This window comes from Lipotes vexillifer, unplaced genomic scaffold (genome assembly GCF_000442215.2).
Source record: "Lipotes vexillifer unplaced genomic scaffold, Lipotes_vexillifer_v1.1 scaffold217, whole genome shotgun sequence".
Taxonomy (NCBI): domain Eukaryota; kingdom Metazoa; phylum Chordata; class Mammalia; order Artiodactyla; family Lipotidae; genus Lipotes; species Lipotes vexillifer.
The window spans coordinates 4100442-4113069 of NW_006788200.1; the positions used below are offsets into that span (position 1 = coordinate 4100442).

General features: G+C 54.6%; 1 protein-coding gene across 1 annotated transcript in view; it reads left to right on the top strand.

Moving 5' to 3' along the window:
- TGFBI (transforming growth factor beta induced) overlaps positions 1 to 12628 on the top strand; it is a 35014-nt gene that overhangs the window by 10945 nt on the left and 11441 nt on the right. The window contains exons 3-8 of the mRNA XM_007461388.1: positions 4568 to 4632; positions 5864 to 6024; positions 6338 to 6502; positions 6749 to 6895; positions 8942 to 9083; positions 11660 to 11872. Coding sequence (XP_007461450.1) covers positions 4568 to 4632; positions 5864 to 6024; positions 6338 to 6502; positions 6749 to 6895; positions 8942 to 9083; positions 11660 to 11872 — 893 coding nt within the window. The remainder of the gene's footprint in view (positions 1 to 4567; positions 4633 to 5863; positions 6025 to 6337; positions 6503 to 6748; positions 6896 to 8941; positions 9084 to 11659; positions 11873 to 12628) is intronic.

The following is a 12628-nucleotide window of genomic DNA, read 5'->3' on the forward strand; positions in this document are numbered from 1 at the left end:
GGGGGGGGGGGGGGAGCCCAAGTGAGCAGCCCTGGAGCGCCTGGGTCAACTGCCCCAGATCTCTGTCTTCAGCCCTAAAACCTGTGACTCTAAGTCCCAGGGAGAAGGCCCCCTCAGGATGAGCAGAGGCCCTTTGGCCCAGAGCCACCAACCTTTTCCTGGTTGCTCACCCACAGCTTGGTGGTCACTGAGAACCCCTGTTGCAAGGGGACTCCCTCCCTAGTCAGATGGAGAGCATGGGAACTGAGGAGACACAGCCAGCATGCAGGAGCCCTCCCCACCCAAATACCCTCACAAACCATGTGCAAACAGACGTCACCAAAAAATGTAAGTGTATTTTCCCAAGGTTCCATCTCATCACTCGCCAAGCTGGACCCTGGTGAATGGGATAGTGGTGGAGTCTTTAGTGGTAGACAGTAGGTTAAAACAAGCCCTTTTTTACCAGGGGGCTCAAGATTTTCACTTTCTCCTGGGAGGCTTAAGAGAGCTCAGCCGAGTGCGGGAAATGAACCCATCCAGGCAGGCGCCTGTCTAGACGACGTCAGTCTGTGTTTGTTCAGTGATTCCCTTGGAAATCATGACACGCTGGGTGGCTTACCTTCGGTCACAGGAAGCTGGCTCTCAGGCTCCATTCCTTACCGCACTATAATCCCTAGGTGTTTACAGCCGTCACAGCGGCCAGAATCGTGAAGCGTGCTTGGGAGAGAGTGATTGTTTTAACTTATTATATTACCTCCTTGAACAATTATTTTGCGGAGAGAAAAGCCAATGCTTCTCTCTCTATCGAGTCGTGAGTAAAACTTTGGAGGGGAATGGAGGAGAGGTTTGAGACTCTATTTCAATTCTTTAGGCCTTGGATTGACACTACCTTTTGCACCCCACCCCTGCCCCTTTCAAACGCCCTTCTAAGTCAGGCACCTTTTTCTGACTTTCTTCCTCAAATTCCTCTTCTGACTTGGGAAGTTGGAATAAGAAAATTAGTGTCTCATTACCCTAGAGGATATACTTTTTCTGAGGTTTTTGCTTATTGGACTGTGTCAGGCCAAGGAGAAGCCAGGAGCCTTTAATCAGAGCAGCTTTTGCTGATAAGATCCGATCCAGAGACCAGCAGATTGGTTCTCTCTGTGCAGGGAAGCCAGGGAACCAGGGAGGCACAGATGGGGGCTCCCTGTGTCCATCCTTTCCTGCGTTCATCCTGGAGAGATGAACCTCTCTGTCAGAACCACGACCCTGTGATTGCCCCAGGGACCCGTCTCCCCACAGCATGTGTATTCTCCCCAGGGCCAGAGCCCAAGGAAGGTGGCACACGGGGCTGAGAAAAGGGCGTGTGAGTCCTGAAGGGTTTGGTCAGGATGACCTCAATGGGCTGTCTTCTTGGTCTGCGATTTACAGCTGCCCTCTGCTTCTCCAGGGCCCGGCAGGCTGGTTCTGAAAAGACCTGGTATTGTTGGGATAGTTGAGCAGGGTAACAGCCAGCTGCGGAAGCGTTTCAACCCATAAGGCTACCAGGCTGAGGGTGAGAAGCGTGGGTCACCCCATGCACCTAGAGAGTGCTGGAGGTGCCAGAATATGGGTAGCACAAGGAAAGAGGAGGGAGAGGCCAGCAGGGCGAGAGGATTAGAAGGCTTCCGGGCAGGGAGCCACACTCAGCTAACCAGGAAAAAGCCTTTGGCTAGGGGGCTGAGCCCCCGCAGGGGGTGGTGTGTCTCCCCACGCCCAGCCTCTGTGGGACACGGGTACAGAAAGCTCACCTGGAGAGAAGGGGCAGTGAGTGCTGACAGGGGTTAGCTCTGATCACATCGGAGAGACCATCTGTGTCCTTTTGATGTCAGACTTTCCAAATCAGTCTACTTTCTCCCAAACGGGCACTGTCAAGAGCAAATGGAAAAGGGTCTGGACTTGCTGAAATGTGGGGAGAGTCCAAGATCTGCCCCTCCCCAGCTGTGATCATAAGAAACTCCTTTGCCCCCAGAGCCCTTTCAGCTTTCTGATTCCATGCATTTCCTTCTGCACGCGGAGACGTCCCTGCTACGTCTGTCCCTGCTCCCCTGCCCGGCAGCCTCCGTTTCTCCTGTCATTCTCCCCATCTCTCCCCGCCTCCACACACACGTGGCCACAGGAACCAGTAAGTTCACACTTGGGGGGCTGACTTTCTGTTGTCCTCAAGGAAATGCTGGTGAGGCCCCCTGAGCTATTGAGCTGTCTTGTGGCTTTGTAGGATGGAACTCAGACGCTGACACCCTGGAAGAAGGGTCTTTGGCCAGAAAAGTCTTTGGCCGGGGGCTCCAAGGCATGGAGTGTCAGCACCGTGTGCATGGGGGACCCCAGAGATGATGAAGGCTTTGAGGAGAAGATCCCCCCTCCAGCTGTGCTTCTCCAACTCCAGGGAAGGTCACCCAGGCACTTTTAGAAAGAAGCTAAGCTCTGGGGGGCTTGACCCCAACCCCAGCCGTAGAGCCCTGGCATTTATCAGAGAAAGCCTGAGATTCCACGCATGCGTGTTCCCGGTCCTACAGACTCAACGCTTGCGGCTCTCCCTAGGTTTAGCTACGAGAAGCTGGCAGACACTATCCTACTTTGATAAAGTGCTTCTCTACCCCCTAGAAATAATCCCATTGGGCTGGAGTTGTGAGTGTGAAATTGGAAGTAACCTTAGAGGTCATCTACTTTAACTTCACCTTATTTTACAAAAGATCAGGAAGCTGAGACCCAGAGAGAGAAATGGACTTTCAAGGCCACCCTGCTAGTTGCTGATGGATGACAAGCCTAGTCTCCTGATTCTAATACTGTTTAGTTACATCCTGTTGCCTTTGAAAGGTTGTGTGTCAGTCAGATCTCACGTTTGCTGCAGAAGATGACTAGTTTTCAAAGAGAAAACCGTGGGTTAGTCAAGGTCAGTCCTGAGACCACCAGCCTGTTTAACCCTTTTAAATAGGGCTGAAAGGTTAGAAAGGAAAAGGATGGGAGGAAGGCTGGGAGAGAAGGGGGAAGGGGAAATCAGGAGGATGGAGAGAGCAGGGCAGAGAAGAATGTGCATGGTGTCACTCCACAGAAATGTCCTGGGGGCTCATTTCTGGCACAGTGACACCCATAGCTCCCTAGCAGCCTGAGCATCCTAACTAATCTGTCTCTGAAAGATTAGTTAACAGAAGATGAAGCGTGGATAACAGATGAAGCAGGCTTCATCTTCACATGACTCACCCGGGCTTCCCTGAGACAACTCCAGTGGAATTAGTAAGAGCAGGGTGTCCTGGGCTCACTGAGAGCACCCTCCCCCCTTCCAAAGCCCAGACTTCTGTCTGATCTGCCTGCTTCTCTTCTGGTGATGTCATTAAACATCCTGTGAGTGGCCGCAGTGAGCGGCTCTGTGGTAAAGCCGCTGCAATTCAAGGCTGAGTTCTCTCCTGTCCTGAAGGGCACATCCATGTGAAAGAAAGGAAGGGGCAGGACAGGGCTGTTGGCTTCTGGTTCCAGGGCTTCCGAGGAGGGGCTGTGCTCACGCCGCTGGTGCAGGGGTGGCAGTCGACGGGACGGGGGGTTTGATATGAAGCAAGTGTTTCCTAGAACACTTCCTTCCTTGTGACGTTCTTGGAAATTCTCAGTCTTCTGGGTCTCACCAGGATGTTGGGTTATAGCTGAAGCTTTGCGTTTCAGACCTCCAGGAGGTGGTGAGTGTTCCACAGTGGACCAGTCTGAGTCAGAAGCGGAGGCTTTAAGTTTTTCTGCCAAATGACTTCAAAGTTTAAAACCATAAACGGCCAGTCTTGTTCATCCAAACACAAAGAATCTCGCCAACTGGTAATATCAGTTGCCTCCTGGAAGGACGAGGAGATGGTTGAGGGATGAGGGTGGATGGGGAGCATTTTACTATAGAATCCTTTGTAGATTTTGAAACTATATAATGTTTTCATTGATAAAAACTTTGCTTTTAATTTAAAGAAACAGAAGAACAAGCGTCTTGATAAAAAAAGGGCTCTGTTTTTATTTTAAAGTGTGATCGTGAAGATTGAGAAAAACTTGATACAATACACTACCCTTCTTGGTTAGTACGTCAGAGAACCAGAAGAGCATGGGCTGTTTAATCCAATGACCATTGCACAATACATGCATACATCTTACAGATGAGGAAACAGGCCCAGAGAGGAGACGGGACTGGCTGGCGTGGTCTGGTTTAGTTAGTGGCAGACTCAGAGCCAGAAAGGCCCAGGGCTCCTTTGTCTCCTCCCTGCTGCCTCTCGGGAATGCTGCCCACTGGGTTCCCCATGAATTGTGTCAGAGATAAATTTTTGGTGAGGATGTTTTCTAATGCCACCGCGGATATGCTGCCGCCATCCTCTGACTGTATCCCGGTTGCATTGCTATAGGTGATGGCAACTGCTGGGCACCTTGTACAAAGCTGAAGAGGCGTGACAAGCTTCTTGCCAATGAAAGGCACAAAGATGACTGAGCGTGTGGTCTCCTCTGAGAGCAGGCTATGTGCGCCATCGTGTCCCTTCCCAGAGCGAGGGCTGATGACACGGGATGGGGAGGGAAGTCCTGCCTAATACACGTGTGTGTCTCGTTACAGAGTCATCAGCTACGAGTGCTGTCCCGGATATGAGAAGGTCCCTGGAGAGAAGGGCTGTCCAGCAGGTGAATAAGCCTTGCCTGTTGGCACGGATGGAAAGGAAGGAGGGAGAGAGGAGCACCCACGTGAAGGGCAGCAGAGTCGGAATGGGGGTCCAAGGGATGGGGCTCCATGACAGGGCCAGAGGATGGAAGCTGGAAACAGGAGGTTTCCTGCGCTGCTCCTTCCTGTACAAGCTGACTGCTTAATGCGCTGGGGGAACAGACTCCGATCCTGACCTGCCTGTGCCCTCTGCACCAGGCACAGGCTCCTGGCCTTGCTGTCTCTGGCTGGGAGTGATTCTAAACACATCCAGCATTTCTCATCAGCCCTGCTGGAGAGTGGATGGCGTGGGCCTGGTCTCCGGCTGGGCTGGGAACACCAGGCCACCCCACCTCTCTCTGTCGGAAGCCGTCCCAGTGGAGCTCGTAGGGTCCCACGATGGCCATGCAGGTCCACAGACAACGTGGAACCTGTGAATTTCCTAGATCCTTTCCTTTAGTCCCACACACCCCTGGGGACTGTACAGAGGAGGATTTTTTTGTTGTTTTAACTTTGAAATCTTCGCTATTTCATTAGTTGAGAATGTGAGACTGAGACTTAAAAGGAAGGGGGTGATTTGGTTGGTGCCATGGTCACGAAGCGGGTGTGGTCGGCATGGGCTGGAGCCGTGGCCTTCCTGACTTAAGTGGCAGGACAGGTGGGAAACGTGGGATGGGGAAGGAGATGACCTGGAAGGTGGGACCCAGCCTCTGGGCCTTAGTTTCAGGCCCTGTAAAAGGAACACGAAGCTCCCTGTGTGAGGGGAAGGGCCTCCTGAGCTTTCCGGCTACTTTCAGGAAATAACATTTTATTACTTATAAATGCCTAAAGTACTTCCGAGATCTGTTTCATTCTGGTGGAGGCCATTAGGGAGCCAGTTTCAAAAACAGCTCGATAGATCCGTAAGGCTAGCTTGTAACTGGGATATCTGTTTCCGGTGTATGTTCCCACCTGTGTTATCTAAATGTCTATGAACAAAAGCTTTGCTCTGCTTTAGTTAAAAATGATTAAGAATGACCAATCAGTTGAGTTCAAGTAGGGAGGCACTTGGCCTGTGGAGTTGTTCTAAGAAGCACGTGACCAGCCTTTTGGGCTCCCCGACAGCAGGCTCTCTGGCCTTCTCTAGCGGGTGTGCCATCCCATCTCAGACAAGGGTGTGGTCTGGTTGGAGGGGCATCCCACAGGTCATCCCCGCTCTGTCCTCTGCCCCTACAGCCCTGCCGCTCTCCAACTTGTACGAGACCCTCGGGGTCGTTGGTGCCACCACCTCTCAGCTGTACACGGACCGCACGGAGAAGCTGAGGCCCGAGATGGAAGGGCCCGGCAGCTTCACCATCTTTGCCCCCAGCAACGAGGCCTGGGCTTCCTTGCCAGCTGTGAGATGACCTCCTTCTGCCCGGGGACCCGTACTGGGGACGCTCTTACTGAGACTCTGTAGTGATTTCCCACCGTCCCAGGAAATGTCTTCCTTAAGCCCTCAGATAAAGCCATGGCACTTGAGCTAAAATAAGCCTCCCACGTGGCTTCCAATGCCCTGTCCATTTAAGCGTCCAGACAGACGTTGATGCTCACGGGTGGGGGTCCTTGGCAGAATGGGGGTCCCCGGGGAGCCTTTCCCAGGGTGGCAGGGCCCCTCTGTTGAACGTGGGGCCTGCAGCCCCCTCACTGCCGCGCTGGCCCTCCTCCTAGGAAGTACTGGACTCACTGGTGAGCAACGTGAACATCGAGCTGCTCAACGCCCTCCGCTACCACATGGTGGACAGACGGGTCCTTACGGACGAGCTGAAACATGGCATGGCCCTCACCTCCATGTACCAGAATTCCAACATCCAAATCCACCACTATCCCAATGGGGTAGGGAATCCCGCCTCCACAGCTCTGCCCCGTGCCCCCCCCGAGCCCGCGCCCGGTCCACATGTGGGGCTGGCTTCTCGGGTGGTGTCCCGCAGGTGAGGTCAGCTGTGCATAGTCATCTGCCTCCTGCACCTGCTTCTCCGCCGCTCGTGGAAGCCACATCCTGTCCTGGGTTTTCCCCGCCTGGACCTTCGAGGCTGTGCCTCCGAGGTGTTAACTGCTCACGCTTGCTCCTTCTCTGGGCAGATTGTGACCGTCAACTGTGCTCGGCTGCTGAAAGCCGACCACCATGCGACCAACGGTGTGGTGCACCTCATTGATAAGGTCATCTCCACCATCTCCAACAACATCCAGCAGATCATCGAGATTGAGGACACCTTCGAGACCCTTCGGGTGAGGGACTGCCCCGGGGGAGGCCCAGCTGGGGACCCACCACCTCCCAAGAAGGCCTTCTGCGGGAGGGGTGGAGGATGTCTCCATGTTCGTGGGCGCTTAGGTGACATGGAGCAAGTCCCTTGAAATGCCCATGAACATGGCGAGTCCACTAATCAGGCTGTCAGCTTGACCCCAAGGAGACATCATAATTCCCTGCTGGGAACTTCCCCCTGCTGGTCTTCTCCTACGTACTTGCCTTTTCTTGACTCCCCTGGGAAGCTCAGAGGTGGTGGCTGCAGCAGGACGGCTGCCTGGGCATGCACTGTGGGTTCCAACGGTGGGAGGGCCCTTCCTCCCCGTTGCTGGTTCTCTCGTGTGGGACTAGATAAATGGCCTTTCAGCCTGCGTGATCTTCTGGACCACACGTCCCCACCGTGGGACCCCTAATGTAGCCATAGCCCTGTTTCCTTGGACCCCTGACCATCAGAGAGGACACAAGTATAGACACAGGCACGGAGTCTGGGATTTGACTTCTGGCCTGAGTTCTGCCTACTCTGGGGCCCCAGAACGCTGTTCCTGCTCCCCTGCCCAGCAGGCATTTATCTTACTACTGGGGTGGCAAATGGGCCTTCCTCTTGGCACCGGCCGCTCGGAGGAAGTTAGCACAGGCTGCCCTGTCAGGGTTTTTGCCCCGATTCAAGGAGAACTTCCTGACCACAAAGGATGCCAAGTGGGCGTGGGATGCTTCTTCCCCTGGAGATCGCCGACACAGAGAGACAAACATCCCCGGCCTGGGCTGGCACTCAGGTGTCCTCAGGAAGTGGCTCTGGAGGGCCCTAGGGAACCTGCCCTCTAAGCTCTTCCCATGCTTTCCTTCAGGGTCACTCAAAGGTCAGGGGTCTGCAGGGGGACAATGTTCCCACAAAGTTGGTGGCACAGCTTTTGATTAATAGCAGCTGATCCGCACTGAGTACCCTCCTCTTACTGTTCAGGTTTGGTACGTATTCCTTCCTTTCTTCCTCCCTTTGGCACTTTCGAGTGCCCATCTGTCCTCCTGCTGACACATACTCGTTAAGCACCCAGGTGTGCTCTGTGTGCCCGAGGAAGAGAGAACAAGACAAAGCTCTGTCCCCCACTGGCACTGCTACTCTTCTGGGGGACGCAGACAAGAAACAGACAAGGCCGTCACAGATCATGCTAAGTGCTGTGAAGTCAGGCAGCAAGCGGTGAGCAGAGGAGGCCCGTGGGGCCCGGCTGGTCCGCGAAGGGTCTGTCTGGAAGAGGTGACCTTTCAGCTGAGGCCTGAATATTGGGAATGGCCAGTTACACAAGACACAGGGGCAAGAGCTGAGCTGGCAGAAGGGAGATGGAGAGTAAGGCTCCGAAGCAGGATGAGCAGGAAGGAGGCCTGCAGGGCTGAGTGAAGAGTACTAGGCAGCCAACAGGTGAGGCGGGGGTGGCCAGGCTGGTGAGGCCAGATCCTACGGGGCCTTGCAGACCCTGCGAGGAGTGTGTCTCATCCTGGGAGCAGCAGGATGTTTTTAGAAGATCATTTTCCTGCTCTGTAGAGAAGGGTTATGTCATCCTTATGCTCACAGAGCCCACACAAATAATTATCCCCAGTAACGACTGAATCGCACGATGTGAGAAGGGCAGCAAGCTGTGCGAGCGTGTCTAATAGACTCATTTTCATCTGGGGGTGGGGGCAGGGGCTGGGCAACGCCAAGCTGACTACCTAGAGAAACGACACTTTCGTCAAGGCCCAAGGAACGAATAGGAGTCAGAGAAGCAGAGAAGGGGGGAAGGGCAGAGGGAACAGCAGGACAACAGCCCGGGGGGAGGGGGGGAAAGGAGAAAGGCAGGACAGCAGCTAAGAGGTGGTCAGAGTGGGCGGAGCTCAGGCTGGCAAGGCTCCTGGAGGCCGTGGGAAGAAGTAAGCCTTGGTTCAGCCTATCTTTTCATCCAGGGCTTCTACAGAAGTCCGGATCCCTCCAGAGGAGCACTGGCGAGACCATGTGCGCCCAGAGCCTTCAGGGGACGCTGCATCTCCTCCCCTCCCCACAGGCTGCCGTGGCTGCATCGGGGCTCAACCCCCTGCTCGAAGGTGACGGCCAGTACACACTCTTGGCCCCGACCAATGAGGCCTTCGAGAAAATCCCCGCTGCGACCTTGAACCGGATCCTGGGGGACCCAGAGGCCCTGAGAGGTGAGCACCCCTGGGCTTCTGCTGCCGCCTCATTGGAGTGGCCAGACTAAGCCCAAGGCCTGCTCTTGTCCAAGACAGACACGCTGCCTGCCGTCCTGTCCCATTGCGCCCAACTGGCTGTGTCTCTGCACAGGCCACAGCAGAGCCCTGGTCAGAGGGGCGGGTGAGGAATCCAGCAGGCTTCTTCTAGGGCCACGGCTGGGCTGAGGAGGGAGGTGGAGCTGGAGGTCTAAAGCAAGCTGTGGCCAGAGTCTGGAAGAGTTAAAGGCCCAAATGATCAAAGCTAGAGTGAGGCTGCCGGAGTGGGCAGTAGCCTGGAGGTGTGGGGAGGGGGTGGCAGGTGCTGGCATCCTCGAAATGGAATCATCGTGTTGACCCTTGAGCTCTTCCTGTGTCTGGCCGGGGGCCTCAGGGATGATCCAAAATTACAATGAAAAACCCGAAACAGTCAACTCTTGACTCTTCATTGCTGAGTCCTTCCTAACCTTCTCAGTGAGCTGGTAAGTTAGGAGGAGTATCGATTATTGCTGGAGGAGAGGGAAGGACCATGTGAGGGCGTGTGAGGGAGATTAGGAGGGGAGGCCAGGCTCTGCCACCCCAGCTCGCCAACTCCAGGACCACTGAGATGCTGCCTGAGGGTCCCTGGGTCCCCTTCAAAGGGGAGTAGGCCCCAGGTCCCCTGTGCACTCCAGCCCTCCAATCACACTTACTCCTCCCACATATAATCCGGGGATGACTTCATTTCTTTGGAATCTATTTAAACCCACCTTCGAAATGCCTAATGCATTTCAGACACCCCATAAATGTCGAACGTTCTCCTTGCAGCTATGCAGGGATGGGAAAGGGCACATTTCTGAAAGCACAGATGGGGATCTATTAGGTCCAGAGATTGTGGTGCCAGGAACCCAGGCCGCAAAATTGAGCATGGTACAGTCAAGGAAGTTTAAACCTAGTTGGTGTAACAGGCTTAAAAACAGGTCATTGGGGATCTGATGTGCTGAGCGTAGTACTCAGAGATACTCCCAAGGTCACGGGGATGAGGGCAGAGATGGGCATCCACAGCCTGAGGGTCCTGAAGGCTTCCGAGGAGATGAGACCTGGGTGCATCGCAGCATTTTAGCTTTTTATTTACAGCTGTTTTCCCCCTAAAACACGCTTTGTACGGAGCACATTTTTATCTTTGTAGCTATCAGAACACCTTATCATAAAGTGAAAAAAACACCCCAAGTGGATCCCTTTCGCACATCTGCCTTTTCCCACTTGAAGCTGTTTGCTCAAAGCGAGGGCGCTGTGTGTGGGGCTGCCACTGCAGGCTGGAGGGCGGGCGGCCACGGTCCACCTGACAGTCTCCTCGTTGCTAGCGGGTCGGCAGATGGACGAGAAGTGCCCGTTCGCAGACTGGCTTCCAGCCCTGGCCTGGCTCATCCTCCGAGGGGCCCTGGCAGGTCACCCACCTCCCCACCCCCGGCCTTCAGCTTCCTTCCCTGAGAAACTAAATCCCCAAGGCCTCATTCCCAGCGCGGTCTTGCCGTCCTTTGCCTTCCCCGCCGGCTGACTCGGGTCAGCACTGGCCTTCAAGGCCCTCAGCACTTCTGCGGGGCCTCAGAGCTTCCTCCTGTCTGTGACAGTGCGGTTTTGGCTCCCACACTCAGGACACATTGGAACTCGCCTCCGTGGTGAGCACGCAAGACAAAGGGCCCCGGGGACCCTGGTGAGCGACAGTCCCGGAACGGCTCTGCCTGGCTGGGGCTGGGGCGCGTCCCCTCCACTGCTCCTGCAGCCTCAGCACCCCCAGCCCCTGCCCTGTCCCTAAAGCAGCCCTTGGGCAAGTAATTAAACGATTCTATTTATGATTTACGGGTGGAGTGAATGGGGCTGCAGAGACCATGTCCTACTGATCACCATCCCCAACCTCTAACAGGCCCTGACAGCTAAGTAGACGCTTGGGGTAAAATGAACAAAAACAAATAAAATGTATAAATAATTCAGAACTTTCATTTGCTACAGTTTTCATCTTTTTCTACCACACTTTACATTTTCGTAAAGGTCGTAGATTAAAAAAAAAAAAAAATCCCAAGGTAAACTCATTTGAGTTTTTCCCCTCTCTGGGAAGTTTAGATACAAATAAGAGAATTCACCCTGAAGTTCAGGTACTAAGAAGCTAATCACGAGCATTGGTTGGGCGTTTACTCTGTCGTCAGCCGCTGTGCTGGGTGCTCACATTCAGAGTTTCATGTCATCCCTACATCAGCCCTAGGAGATGAATGCCGTGCTTATCTCCACTTGACCAATGAGGAAGTTGAGACTCAAAGAGGCTCAGTGACTCGCCCAGGGTCCCACAGCAGTTAAGTGGCCGAGCTGGGATTCAAACTCAGGTAGACTGCACAGAGCCCAAGTAGTTTTAGAGGCTAGGAGGAGGAGAGAAAGAGGAGGATCCAGGCCACGTGGTACCCCAGGCTCGTCTGATTGTTAGCCTCGGAGAGAATGGAATCCTTCTAGCCGGGGCAGGCGGTGAACTGGCGCCTCAGGTCAGCCTGGCTGGCACTGACCTGACCTGTGTCCTGTTCGGCCCCCAGACCTGCTAAACAACCACATCCTAAAGTCGGCCATGTGTTCCGAAGCCATCGTGGCGGGGCTGTCCTTGGAGACCCTGGAGGGCACCACGCTGGAGGTGGGCTGCAGCGGGGACACGCTCACCATCAACGGGAAGCCCATCATCTCCAACAAAGACGTCGTAGCCACCAACGGTGTGATCCATTTCATCGACGAGCTGCTCATTCCAGACTCAGGTGATCCAGGCCTCAGGGGCCTTGGGGCTGCCAGGTCTGCTGTCCCCTGTGCCGTCCACGGTGGCGCGGCTGGGGGAATTCGGGGGTCTTGGGAGCCACTTCCCTGTCTGCACCCAGCTCACAGCCTTCCAGGAGAGACAGCCTGGGCACCTGGCAGGTTGCAGCCAGATTATGAAGAGTCTTGAGCTGCAGGCTTGGGAGTCCAGGCGTTACCTTGTGGGCAGGGGAGAGCCATTGGAGGTGTCTGGGGAGGGAGCGACTCAATCACGGAAGCCTTTCAGAAGATCTGCCCGCGCTGGTTGGGCACAGAGGGCCATTTGCTGACCAGAGCATTTGCTTTCTCAGTCATGCCCAAGGATCCCAGGGTCACTGACCCAGGGAAAAATGACTGAATGGACTTTGGCTTGGGTCCCATTTAGCATCCTTGCCCCATCCTGGATTTCCAGGGAGTTCTACTGCTAATGAGTGAGGGAATTTCACAGGAAAAAAACAAACCCAGAAGAACACTTTCTGTGGGTGTGGTCACTGGCATTGTCAACTCTTCAGAAGCCATGACACAGACAAATGCTTTCTTCCTCCCCAGCATTGGACAGGACCCTGACCAAGGGCTGGGACAGAGGCCCTCTGCCCAACTGAGCCTCACCTCACTTCCCCAACCGGTGAGGTTTTCTGGGTGACCATTCCCCTGATGACACAAACCCGCTGTGCCCCAGCAGTGTTTAGAGGGGTTGTTGACTCAAGAGATGACATTCCTGC